We start from the raw sequence: 14,596 nt of genomic DNA, 5'->3' as shown, positions 1-14,596 counted from the left end.
GAGCATTTCCAGCCACATATTGCAGGTAAAACAAAGACACTCCTGTAGTGTTTTTGACAAGAAGTGTTTGGTTACCAACCACACAGACTGGATATGGCTTCCTGTGATTTTCATCTCTTTTGCTCACATGAATTGCTGGCTATGAGGACATAATTTTGGCACAGACAGTGAACTACAGACCAGCAAAGGAAATTGGTGGAAATAACAGGTGGCTGCCTTCTATGATAAGTGTATTGGAAAGTTGGTACCACACTACAACAAATGTCCAGATCAGACTGGCAACTGTGTACAGAAGCAGATAGAAGATGTAGCTAAATCTTTCAAATAAAATAAAATAAAAAAATTATTTTCACTGTGGTTTTCATTTCACAAACAATCAGAAGAAAAAAAATAGCCCTCATGCAATATTATTGTTGCAATAATATTGAGCATGAAAGAGCCACTTAAGAAACATTTCATGCCTCCTGGCTAAAAACAAGACTACAACTTTAAGAGAGTGTTACCATCTGCATCAGTTAGGATTGATGGAGGGCATAGAAAAAGTGCTAAGAAGGGCAGCTCATTTTGTATTGTCATGAAATAGGGGAGAGAGTGCCATGCATAAGATATGCAAAATGGGATGGCAATCATTAAAACAGAGGCATTTCTCGTCGCAGCAGTGTCTTCTTATGAAATTTCAATCAGCAACTTTCTCCTCAGACCATGAAAATATTTTGTTGGTGGCCTCCTACATAGAGAGAAATGATCTTCATGATAAAATAAGAGAAATTGGCACTCACACAGGAAGATTTAAGTGACTGTCTTCCCCCATGTTCTGTTCGAGAGCGGAACGGTACAAAAATATGAGGGGTGTTCAATAAGTAATGCAACACTTTTTTTTGAAAGCAGGTTGTTTTTATTCAGGATTCCAATACACCATATTATTCTCCACTCTTTTCACTACAAAACCCTATTTTTCAACATAATTTCTGTTCAATGTGACAGCCTTACACCACCTTACTGGGAGGCCCTGTATGTCTGCACGGTAATAATCTATTGGTCAACAACGGAGCCAACAGCTTGCTGCATTAATAACTTGCTTCTGACGGAGTGCATCCTTCATTGGGCCAAACAGATGTAAGTCGGAAGATGTGAGATCTGGGCTGCAGGTTGGATAAGGAAGAACAGTGATACGAAGTTTTGTGAGCTCCTCTCAGTTGCGTAAACTTGTGTGAGCCATTGCACTGTCACAGAGAAGAAGTAGTTTGTTTGCATTTTTGTGAGGACAAACATGCTGAAGTTGTTTCTGCAATTTCCTGAGGGTAGCACAATACACTTCTGAGTTAATTGTTGCTCCAGGAGAGCAAACATCAAATACAATAACCCCTTCAGAGCCCCAGGAGACTGTTGTCATGGCTTTACCAACTGAGGGTGCGGTTTTGAACTTTTTCTTCGGAAGAAAGGTGGTGTGGATGTCACAACACAGACTGCCATTTTGTTTCCGGTTTGAAGTGATGAATCCATGTTTCATCGCCTGTGAAGTTGCTCAGTAAAAAATTGTCATTGTTAGCCTTGTAATGTGCAAGCAATTCTGCACAGATGGTCCTTTGTTGCTCTTTATGGTCTTCTGTTTAAAACCGAGCAAGGTGGCGCAGTGGCTAGCACACTGGACTTGCATTTGGGAGAACGACGGTTCAATCCCGCGTCCGGCCATCCAGATTTAGGTTTTCCGTGATTTCCCTAAATCGTTCCAGACAAATGCTGGGATGGTTCCTTTGAAAGGGCACGGCCGACTTCCTTCCCCGTCCTTCCCTAATCCAATGAGACTGATGACCTTGCTGTCTGGTCTCCTCCTCCAAACAACCCCAACTCTTCTGTTCGGCAACAAGGAACTCAGCAGGCACACATCTTTGAGTACCCCAATAGGTGGACGAGTGTGTCAGTACTACCAAGAGATGTCCAGCTGTGCAATGAGGGTATGATTGTGATGCATTGATCGCTTCGAATGAGTGTATCTGCACGTTCCAACATAGCACGAGCCACCCAGCATGCGGAAGATCAGACAGGTTTGCATGATCTTGTTGTGATGATGACAGACTCCTCACACAATGACTCACTGTGCTTTTCTTCACTGCGAGGCCACCATAGACATTCTGCAAGCACCTATGAATATCTGCGATCCTCTGGATTTCCACTGAAAGAAACTCAATGACAGCTCTTTGCTTAGAATGCACCTGTATTACAGATGCCATTTTGAAAAAATACATTTTTCAGTTAATACAAAATATGACTTTTCTCTAACCTACAATAGAAGCACCTGGTCACTTCCCCGCTGTAGGAGTCTATGAAGTGACACATGGCTGCGCCAGACTGTGTATAGCAGTGGTAGTCAACCTGGTCCCTACTGCCCACTAATGGCATTCCAGCTTTCAGGGTATGTGGTAGGCAGTTAAAGATACTTTCTTTACGTTTCAATAAAATTTTGATATAAAGTATTTGGTATGTGATTATTATATGCTTTAACTAGCTGCAACTTCTCTTTATAAATTTTATAATGTAAAGTTACTCCCCTACTTTAAAAGACACCATTACTATAGAACTGGTGGGTGGTTAGAAAATTTTAGTGCTAACAGAGATACAAAAGTGGACGGTAGGTACGAAAGATTAACTACCCCTAGTGTATAAGCAAAACTGGGAGAACAATTTAAAAAATTATTAAAGACAATGAATGCTATATGTGATTAAAACAAAAAGTATATCTACTGTTGTCAAATACCAACAAGAGCTTCAACCAGGGTCCAGATTTTAATAACGTACGAATGCTTGCTAAAGAATACAACATTTATAGAAGGAAAGTCAGAGATGCAGCTGAGATCTGTAAGAATGAATATAATTTGAATAGAGGTGACAGCTATAGGCTTTCAGATTCATAGAAAATAATTACCCAGCCACAGTGTGCAAAGAATAACACAGCCACAGTGTGCAAAGAATAACAAACAGTTACCAGGAAGCAATCTTGGTAGCATGACAAAAATATTTTTGTAAACATACCTGCTCTCCTTTACCATGAGTTATAACAACTTATCCAATGATGATGGCTTACCAATAGTAGCTCTTTGGAACAAGTGTAGAAAATATTCTTTTATAAGTGAGCAAAACACTGGTTTTCATCAGTCACAGGCCAACAACTGAAGATTCCTGAGAAAGACCCCAAAAGTGGGGTCAAAACATTGGCTATCGAAGAATTTTGAAGAGGAACATGATGTGGTGTAATGATCCTGAGGACTTTACCTTCATCTATGGTTAAAGCTCAAAGACATCATAACTACATTTGGAGAATGTTGCAAAGACCAAGACAGCTACAAATGAGAATGTAGTGGTACTGACAGAGAAGACTTAATGGAAATTCATGCATCTGTAAGAAAAGCTATGCATGAACCCAACGACTTCCACAGTCAGATCCTGATGAAAGATCTAACAGAAAACACTTAGAAGTTCTATTTCTATATAAAACTAATGAACAGACTGACACTTTCCATCCAGTTTCTTGTGTTAGTCTGCTGTTGAATATGTGAAACGTAAAGATGAATTATTACAGTATACATTTACATTATATTCACACATGAGGCTATGTGAATACCAATGTGTGTCACACACACACACACACACACACACACACACACACACAATATATAAGAGATATGTAAATAATCATCCTTGGTACTGAAAAACAGTTACGACTACTTTAAGTGAACAAGGCACCAGGTCTTGATGGAATTACTGTTAGATTTTTAATATACTGTGGTATTACCAACACTCTCTCTCTCTCTCTCTCTCTCTCTCTCTCTCTGTCTGTCTGTCTGTCTGTGTGTGTGTGTGTGTGTGTGTGTGTGTGTGTGTGAGAGAGAGAGAGAGAGAGAGAGAGAGAGAGAGAGAGAGAGAGAGAGAAGTTTACTTACCACCAACCATATGCTTCATTGCACTTTCAGCCTCAGCAGGTGTTGCATATTCAACATATGCAAACCCCCTACCACACCCGGGGTGCAGTCTATCCATTGGAAATTCCACACTTTTTACATTTCCAAACGCCTGAAATATTTCATAGATATGCTCCCTTGTCACATTTCTTGTAAGTCGACCAATATGCAGCTTCGTGGGTTTTGGAGTAGGTGAGCGCTCTCTACGTTTACGTCTTCCTGGTGACCTGCAAAGGCATATAATCTCAAATAGGTAAACAGAAATTGCAAGTGGCCCCTGATTCAATTTCAAAGTTAATCATTAGCAAAATATTATATTTTCAAGAAAACAGTTGCTACAAGTGATTACAGGGGAAAGGAAGAATAAAAGAACACACAATGAAAATGGAAGAACTTTGTGGTTTCACTGATTCATTCAATAACATGGTAATACAAAGTTCAAATTTCACTGTAGTATTATACTGCATTTGAGGCTTGTACTCAGAATTACTGTTTCTGTTTTCCTATATGCCTAATTTTTCCACAATCTCATTAGCAATATGATGATCTGAATATAGACCTCAGTGGCCAGAGACAGTGGTCATGTGTTTCTGAGTTGTGCTTATATGAAGATGTGTTTTCTACTTTAGAAGAAGGTCTTTCGACCAAAAGCTCAAATGTATAACAGTCTTTTTGTTGTGCTTTTCTTTGATCAACATCTACTCTATATTGTGAGTAGTGACCTATCCTTTTCATAATATTGTTCTTATTCCATCCTGGATTTTCCATTGTTTGATACACAATTTAATAAAGGAGACTGTGTAAATTTGTGATAAAAATGACAAACATATGGGTGGAAGAAAATCATTTGCATTTTGCAAAAAGTGGATTTATATGTACTGCCAGACAAAAAAAAAGTGAAGCACCCAAATGACATGGTCGAATATCACTGTAACTTTACAGGTAGAACAGCCACACAGAGAATTAGCGTTGTTCGTGTTTAGTGCCGTTATCACATTTGGTAGCGTATAGAAAGGGCATGAATGGCATCAGATGTCAGGGGAGTGATCACTGTGAAAGACGTGGAGATGCTGGGGATTCGTGCGAGACAGAATATGAAAGGTGCCTCATTATGAGTCTCCGTTTGGCTGACTGGTTGAATTATGCAATATCCAGATTTGTCGAGCATTCAGATGTGACAGTGGTCCATTGTTGGACTGTATGAAAACATGAGGGCCGACACACTCATTGTCAACGTTCTGGTCGATTATGTCTGAGCACCACAAAGGAGGATCACCAGACTGTGCAAAAGCACACTGACCAGAAAGCATGGACTGCTGACAAATGACATTGCACTGTGTTCAGCGATGAATCGCAGTTCTGCCCTACCTCGGATAAACACCTTTGGCAAGCATGGTGGCAACATGGAGAGAAGTCTCATCCTTTCAATGTTTCAGAGAGGCACAGCGAAGTTACTTCTCAAGTCACGGTGTGGGGAGCCTTCAGGTATGACTTCAGGTCACTGCAGTTAGTGACTGAGGGAGTTCTGATGGCACAACAGTATGTCACGAACATCCTGTATCCTCACGTGTTACTTCTTGTGTGACTGAATTGTGGTGCCATTTTTCAACAGGATAATGTTCGTCTACACATAGCACTTGTCTCAATAGCTAGGTATACACATCAGAGTTGTTCAGTCTCAGAGAGATTTTGCGAGTAATATATGTCATGAAAACAGCACTGAGTCAGCTCACAGACAGTGTCCAAGAGTTGCCGATGAAAAGCAACAAACATGTAAATGGACAAAAGGGGACAAAAAAACCACAGAAACGCAAGAAATGGGATGAGGAGATTAAAACAACAAAGCAGATTACCACGGCTGGCTGACCTTGAGAATAAAAAAGGAGAAGCCAGCCAACTATGGGAGGCACCAACTTGGACACGGAAAGTACAGAGCAACAGGAAATTCTGGATAAAATCAGGAGCAGGCATCGGAGACCCCACCCGTATAATGTGCCAAGGACATGATGTCACCAGGTGCTGTCATACGCTTTGCGTAGATAAAAAAAAGACAGCAACCAGGTGTCGGCATCTGGAAAAGGCTGTGCGGGTGGCAGACTTGAGGGACAGAAGATTATCAGTGGTAGAGCGACCCTGGTGGAAGTCGCCCTGACAGGGATCCAGTAGGCCTCGTGACTCCAGGACCCAACCCAGCTGCCGACACACCATACGTTTCAGCAGTTTACAAAAAAACGTTTGTGAGGCTGATGGGCCAATAGCTATCCACATCAAGCAGATTTCTGCCAGTTTTGAGCACCGGAACAATGGTGCTCTCCCGCCATTGCAATGGAAAGACACCATCACACCAGATCCGGTTGAAGATGACGAGGAGATGGCACTTGTAGTCAGATGAGATATATTTAGTCATCTGACTGTGGATCTGATCCGGCCCAGGAGCTGTGTTGGAGCAATGTGCAAGTGCACTGAGGAGCTCCCACTCCATAAATGGGGTGTTATAGGGTTCACTGTGGCATGTAGTGAACGAGAGGACTTTCCTTTCCATCCGCCGTTTGTGGGTGCGAAAGGCTGGGGGGTAGTTCTCCGACGCAGAGGTTCGAGCATAGTACTCGGCAAAGTGCTTCGCAATCACATTTGCATCGGTCCATAGCACACCATTGATGGTAATGACGGGCACACTTGTTGGGATCTGGTAACCAAAAAGATGTCTGATCTTTGTCCAGACTTGGGAAAATGATGTATGGCACCCAATGGTCGACACATACCTCTCCCAACACTCCTGTTTCCATTGTTTTATAACCTGGCGTACACGGACACGGAGACGCTTAGAGGCTATTAGATTCTCTAGGGAAGGGTGTCGCTTATGTCGCTCTATAACTTGCCGCCGCTCCGTAATTGCGTCAGTGACTTCCGGCAACCACCAATGGACTGTCTTTCGCTGGGGGCACCCTAAACAGTGAAGCGAGAGATTGTGTTTGCTCCCCCAAAAACGATTGTGGTAGTCACCTGCTCAACCATCACATCAATGTTACCATGTGGGGCAGAGTCAGTGGTGACATCAGAAGTGAAAGTTTCCTAGTCCGCATTGTTTAAAGTCCATCTGGGCAGGTGTCCATGGGCCTGACGCCAGGCAGTGACAGGAAGATGGGGAAGTGGTCACTACCACACAGGTCGTCATGTGGCCTCCAGTGGATAGATGGGAGAAGTCTTGGGCTGCAAATTGATAAATCAATGGCCGAGTAACTACCTCGAGCCACACTGAAATGTGTGGCAGCCCCAGTATTTAAGAGGCAGCAGTCGAACTGAGACAATAAAGTTTTGACATTTTTGCCTCGGTCAGTAAGCACGGTGTCACCCCACAAGGGGTTATGGGCGTTAAAATCTCCCAAAAGTAGGAAAGGTTTAGGGAGTTGATCAATCAGTGCAGCTAATACATTCAGGGGTACTGCACCTTCTGGAGGAAGATATACATTGCAGACAGTTATTTCCTGTGATGTTCGCATTCTGATATCCACAGCTTCAACGGGGGTTTGAAGGGGCACAGGTTCACTACAAACTGAGTTTAGGACATAAACACAAACTCCACCTGACACTCAATTATACAAGGGTGAGTCAAATGACAACCTTAAATTTGTAATAACAAATCAAAATTTTGTCCCATTATCATGTAAGTTGGTATGCGTGCTACAAACAGCATGCAGAATGGCCTGTAGGTGGCAGCATAGTGCAGATGCACACATACCGTCGCAGTATCAGTATAAAGATGGCCACCCCACTTGTCACTTGCACCAGGGAAGAACAGCGTTCTGTTATTTGGTTTTTGCTTAGTGAAGGTGTGAAACCTATCGAAATTCATCGACGAATGAAGGTTCAGTACGGTGATGCATGTTTGTCACAGCAGCAAGCCTATGAATGGAGTAAGAGGTTCGCAAATGGTGTGACTTCAGTGGAAGATGCTCCTCGTCCTGGTCAGGCACAACGAGTTGTGACTCCACAGAACATTGCTGCAGTTGAAGCCATAGTGAAGGAAAACCGCCGAGTGACACTGAATGACATTGCAGCATGTTTACAGATTAGTCATGGGTCACACATTGTGCATTATGTGCTCCAGTTTCACAAAGTGTCTGCAAGATGGATGCCATGGCAGCTGACTCCTGAAATGAGAGAACGATGTGTTGATTCTTGTGAAAAACTTCTTTGGCGCTTTGATCGAGAAGGTGATGGCTTCCTTGTAAGAATTGTTACTGGGGACGAAACCTGGGTTCACTTCCACCAACTGGAAACGAAGTGAGCGAGCAAGGAACGGCACCATTCCTCATCACCAAAACCAAAGAAGTTTCGAACAGAACCATCAGCAGGGTTAGGCTGACACTCTTTTGGGATGAAAAAGGCATCATTTTGGAGCATTACATGCCTAGAGTGACCACTGTCACCAGTGCATCATACACAGATCTCCTAAAAAATCACCTGCGGCCTGAAATCAAATCAAAGCAACGTGCATCGCTGTCAGCAGGTGTCCTTTTGCAACATGACAATGCAAGGCCTCACACTGCCCGTACAACAGTAGCAACAATCACAAATCTGCATTTTGAGTGTCTTCCTCATCCACCATAGTCACCAGACCTTGCCCCCAAGTGATTTCCATTATGTTTGGACCACTCAAAGACACAAGGGGAGGAAAGAAGTTCCGTTCTGATGAAGAGGTATGCCACGCGATGCATGAGTGGTTGCGCGGACTACCAAAAGAACTTTTTTCTAAAGAAATTTATGCACTTTGTACGCGCTCGAGGACTTACATTGAGCGTGAGGGAGATTATTTTGAAAAGTGATACAGCTTTGTACCACTTCTGCACCATGAATAATATTTAAAAAAATATTTAATGTTTTCATTTGACTCACCCTTGTAGTCGCTATGGTTCCTGTAATATCCCTTATAGCCACAGAGGGCAGAGAACTGCTTTGCTGGGGACCAGGTTTCCTGGAGGGCAATGCAGAAAGCAGGTGTAAAGCTTAACAGTTGCCGTAGCTCAGCCAGGCGGTGGAAAAAACTGCTGCAATTCCACTGGAGGATGACATCATTGAGAGACTGGGAAGGCATGGAACATTCAATGAGGCAGTTTATGCCTCAGGGTCACCCGCTACCACCGACTTTTTGCCTGAGCAGTCTATATCCATTGTGTCTGAGAGTCCGGCGAGATCCAGGTCCTCAGTGGATGCCAGAATCTACACCCCATCCTCAGATGCAGAGCTTGTAGGTAGTTGTGGTATGGATGCCACCACAAGTTCCATGTTCTTAGGGGCCTTCTTTTTCGATTTGTCATGCTGTTCCATGGGTTTCCCTGGCTTTCACTGAATCAGTCTCCAGGACTGAGGATGAACATGAAGCCCTACAACCTGCTGCTTTTGGGCTCTTCAGCTGCTGGCAGGTGTCATCTTTCCCACTAGCAGAAACCTGGGAAGGGAGTGAACCAAGGGACCCCTTCCTAGCGAGAGAGGGGCTGAAGAAGCCTTACACTTCTCTGGCTCAGAAGTGGGGACTGAAATCCCCAATGGTTGGGGGGCAGGGGGGGGGGGGGGGGGGGAGGGTTTTGCTCCCAAAGTAGGTGGTGCGGAAGCAACAGGGACGGAAGTGCCCCCCATCATCAAGGGGGCAGATGTAGTCTCCCGGTTCTGATAGGTGATAGGAATTCGAGGAACTGATGGGGCGAGAACTGTTCTCGTAGCGCCAGTGTACGAGGTGGTCATACCCACAGGATGTACGCACTCAAATTTCCTCTTAGCCTCAGTGTAGGTCAGTCGATCCAGGGTCTTATATTCCATGATTTTCCTCTGTTTCTGCAAACTCCTGCAGTCTGGCAAGCAAGGTGAATGATGCTCTCCGCAGTTGACACAGATGGGAGGTGGGGCGCATGCAGTATTGGGATGTGATGGACATCCCCAATCTCGACAGGTGGAGCTGGAAGTACAGCGGGAAGACATATAGCCAAACTTCCAGCACTTAAAGCACCACATCGGGGGAGGGATATAAGGCTCGACATCACAGTGGTAGACCATCATCTTGACCTTCTCGAGCAATGTGTCACCCTTGAAGGCCAACATGAAGGCACCAGTGGCAACATGGTTATCCCTCGGATCACGATGGATGCGCCAGACGAAATGAACACCTCCCCACTCTAAATTGGTGCACAGCTCATCATCAGACTGCAAATAAGGTCACTGTGGAATATAATACCCTGGACCATATTTAATTCTTATGAGGCATGATGGTAACAGAAACAACCCCCAAACTGCCACTAGTGAGTAATGCCTGTGACTGGGCAGCAGATGCTGTTTTTATCAAAACTGATCCAGGGCCATTTTGGACAAGCCCTCCACCTCCTCAAACTTGTCCTCCAAATGCTCCACAAAAAACTGAGGCTTCATGGATATGAAAGATTCCCCATCAACTCTCGTACATATGAGGTACTGGGGCGAATAAGCTTCACAGCCATCCTTAGCCTTGCGTTTCTCTCATGGTGTGGCCAGAAAGGGAACGACTTGGGGGTCATATTTCTTAGCATTAAAGTTAGACTTTTCCTACTTAGAGACTGCTGGTGGCGGACCACCAGCAAGAGATGACGTATTAGGCTTCATGGCGTGTCATCCGCCCTGGTGCCACCCATTACGACCAGGGGCCCTCCACACGGGTGTCACCCAGCTACAGCAAAGGCGACCTGGGAGGATGCCCATTGCCGGGAGTCCCGATGCCCCAGGGTGATGAGCATCTACTCCTTGGCCTGCGTGGGGAGTTAGCAGCAGGCATCAGCACAGTGATCCTTGTGTTGTCAGAGGGCTACAACCAACAGGGTACATGGCGGCCCCACCACAATGGACTGGCTACTGTGCTGGATATGAGGTATGAAGAAGTCCATGGTCATCCTCAGCACAGAAAGTAACACTGCATGGTTCATGGTGGAAAACGCACCCAGGAAGGTGTCCTCGCCCAAGAGATGGAGAATGGGCAGGACTGCAATGCAACGATGAGAAAGTGGGTTAAAGATCTCAATGCACGATGGATATGATGCACCATGTAAGGCATCCTTCCCCAATTGGCTCACTCTTCGGAAAAATTTTGAAAAATGGAGGTCAAACCCTACAGGGAACCATCACATAATGGCCGAAATGTGAGAGACTCCTTTTAGTCGCCTCTTACGACAGGCAGGAATACCTTGGGACTATTCTTACTCCTGGACCCACAGGGGGGAGGGGGGGGGGGGTTACTTCAAGTAATACAGCTGTATCTACAATTCTATATGATGTAGTATTTATGGATTATATTATTATATGGGTGTTGAAGAACAGACTTTCAGGAATTTATGGTTCCTTAAATCAATACCAGTAAATACATCCAAGTAAATGTATGTCTGGAAATGCTTCATTTATCAGATATCCGTCATATTTGACTTTTGCACAACAGAAAAATCCAGGATGGAATAATGACAATATTATGGAAAGGGTAGAATGCTGCTCAATACATAGTGGAGATGTTGAAATGCAGACAGGCACAACAAAAAGACTGCTAAACAAGTAAGCTTTTGGCCAAAAGGCCCTCTTCTGAAATAGATAGATAAATATAAATACACACACACACACACACACACACACACACACACACACACACACACGTGCGCGCGCGCGCGCATGACCAATGTTGTCACTATATGACTTTTGAACGTCTATGGGTATCAAGATAAAACTGATGTCACATTATTTCATCGTAACTGTTATTTTCCAAACATTAAAAAGTATATATGTAGCTGATGCTAGAAATACTATTGTCACAAGCAGTCTGTCTTTAAGATTAACCGATTTACACATAATAGTCAATAGACTGGCAATTTTTGGGCCAATTATAAAGCATATTTCTTCCATCTTCACTACTGTCATTCTTGTAAAATTTTGATATTGTTGTAGTTTTTCCATCACAAGCTCTACAATGAGATTCTTGCTAGGTCCAAAATCATCCCACCACCTAATCTGCTCTCTTATTCAACATGAATACAGTTACTTTTTTTTTTTTTCTCTGCCACGCTAAGTATTAAAAATGCAGCTGCAAGCCGAAGTTCTTCAATCGCTACCTCTCCCTTCACGCACAGAACTATGACAGAGAAATCTCATGGAGAGTGATATCTCAGCTTTCACAGATACTGTCACCCTGCTGTGTGTAAATGTTTCCAACATCTGCCCTCACAAGACTCTTAGACTCTTACAGAAGTTATTCACAAGGAACTATCACACAGTAACTGTCAGCAAAAATTTACTCCTAGTGTAAAAAATTCTGCAATTAGTGTCTGAGAGTACTAAACTGTCTGAGAGAAAAAACTTTCACGTATATTCCAGCCCTTTGAACTGTCTGCCTGATGTTGAGGTACTCTTGTGATCAACAAGATACCCAGATTCGTTCCCAGTAGAATGTGGGTTAGGCCAGCTCGGATGCCAACTTCGTCACAGTGCCAATACGCACGATGTCACAGAACAGTTAAAACAGTTGCGTTCAGCTTCAGGAGAGGGTACAATGGCTTTATAACACCCTTCCCAACCACATCAGTGCTTGTATCCAGGCCAGAGATGGTGGAACATCACTGATATGTGGACTTGTACTGCCAGGTTCTGCATAAATCTGATTCAATTTTTTAATTGCTGAAATAACATCACACACTCTCTCAACCCGTGAAGTTTCATTCAGTTTCTCCCTCCTCTTCTGGGTGCACCCCCCCCCCCCCCCCCTGCATCAGGATGGCTGAGCACTGTAACCATGCTAAATTTGCCTCTTGAAGATGGTTATTCCATGTGACAGGTGTGGATTACAAATTGTGGTGTCACCTACAATTGTGTGGAATAGCATCTGGACTTCAGCAGGATGAGGTATAAGAGACCAATAGAAGTTTATGACGCCTAGGTATTGACACAGTTCTCACAGTCTCATTGGGCCCAGAGATTATCTCAGGGTGACGTTCCATTCAAGAGGTAGGCATGTGTCGGCAGCAGATCTCTTGAATCCAACAAAGATCACTTCTGTAGCACCAATAATGCCTTTGGTGGGACTCAGTAGTATTTTATAGTCAATGATGGGGCAGAAAACTTTTTGAAGATAACTTTGCTGTTCTTCTGGGAATGATACCGGCACATCATCAATGCACTCTACGCCCCTTGGCATGTGCAGTGTTGTGCAGCACATACAAAATGTAGAGGAATGCAAACACTCCAAACAGTATTCAGAAGGCCGTTTTGTGTATATTCTCTGGGGTCAATGATATCTGGTTAGAGACCTCGGATGGTTCAGTGCAACTGTAAAGATGTGTGAAATCTTCTGTGTGTCACAATGAGTAGGGGGTTGGAACTGTCTTGAGCACTTAGTACTCTATAATCAGCATGACCGAGAACCAACTGGATTCCTTGTCAACAATGACTGTGCTGTTCTTATCTTAAACTATGTTGAATTACACCGATGTCATCCAAAGTTTGTTGGAATCGAGATGCCACAGTTGAGAGAAGACAGGAATGCTCCATATATGGGGTTCTGTTGAATGGTGTGGGACATCTGACAAGACACAGCTATTCAGGTCATAGAAGAACAGAAAATCTAGGAATAAATGGGTGAGTGATGTTAGTAATGATAAACCATCACTTGAAAGCTCTCCACAAGTGTAGGTTCAGATCTAATGTCACCCAAGCCTCAGATTGCTAAAGGTGCCATGGTCACTTGCCAATTTGCTGTTGTTGGTGGGCATGCCCTTCAGCCACAACACAGGGTACTGTCACTCACATTTCTGGACCAAGAATATAGCAAGCTACATTGAATGCTTATTGCAGTAACATTTTTCCCAGTCTGGCATGGGTGAGGATTATGCACTGCTGATCAATGAGAAGCACTGCACTCCCTTTCTCTGTGGGCTATGGGTGAGCTTATCCATCATTTACATGCTCCAGAGCTTGCTTAACTCTGTTTCATATGATATTGACAATAAGGCATTGCAGGTATCACCTCTGTGGAGCATAGGGATGTGGGGAACTTCTGAACCCACCAACAGGTGAAGGTGAGACACAAATTAACATGGTTTTCTGTCTCCCAGCTCCTGCTTATTCAGCAGCTTGCAACCATTAAATGTGTGTAGGTGATAGCAACCACACAATCTCTTCCTTCAGTCACTTGCACTGGTCTGTTGTTTGGTGTTTCTCAATCATGTTGCTGCTACTTTAAGGGTGGTGCCACAATGTGACTATATTTGATTGTAGCCTGGGATATGCTGTCAGCAGCAAAATGATTCTAGACGTAACTGGACCATAGGGCTGGCCAGTCAGTCCAGAGCAACTGTACTTTGAAAGCCATCAATGCACCTCTGCACCTGGATGCCATGAACAATGCAGCTGTGGCTGACTGACCTTATCACTACAGGCAGGAAGTGGTTGACTCATGCAGCCAGTTGTTACAGTGGCTGATATTGCATCTAGTATATTGTTTTGTTGCTGAGTTAGCTGCAACAAGAACTGCTACCCTGAAGGCAGTTTATCATCATAATGCTCCAGTGATGCCTGCTTGCTGCCACTTCTCGTAATATTTTTTGTGGAATGCACCAACCTCCACCTGGTGCAGATGCACTTGT

General features: G+C 43.9%; 1 protein-coding gene across 1 annotated transcript in view; it reads right to left on the bottom strand.

Moving 5' to 3' along the window:
• The window catches only part of LOC124556558 (RNA-binding protein with serine-rich domain 1-like), a 107,802-nt gene that overhangs the window by 21,073 nt on the left and 72,133 nt on the right, over positions 1 to 14,596 (bottom strand). Inside the window, exon 7 of the mRNA XM_047130514.1 lies at positions 3,939 to 4,183. Within this exon, the coding sequence (XP_046986470.1) occupies positions 3,939 to 4,183 (245 nt within the window). The remainder of the gene's footprint in view (positions 1 to 3,938; positions 4,184 to 14,596) is intronic.

The sequence above is a fragment of the Schistocerca americana genome, chromosome X (assembly GCF_021461395.2).
Source record: "Schistocerca americana isolate TAMUIC-IGC-003095 chromosome X, iqSchAmer2.1, whole genome shotgun sequence".
Classification (NCBI taxonomy): domain Eukaryota; kingdom Metazoa; phylum Arthropoda; class Insecta; order Orthoptera; family Acrididae; genus Schistocerca; species Schistocerca americana.
Note: the sequence above shows the minus strand (reverse complement) of the source record. Positions and strands in the feature narration are given on the sequence as shown.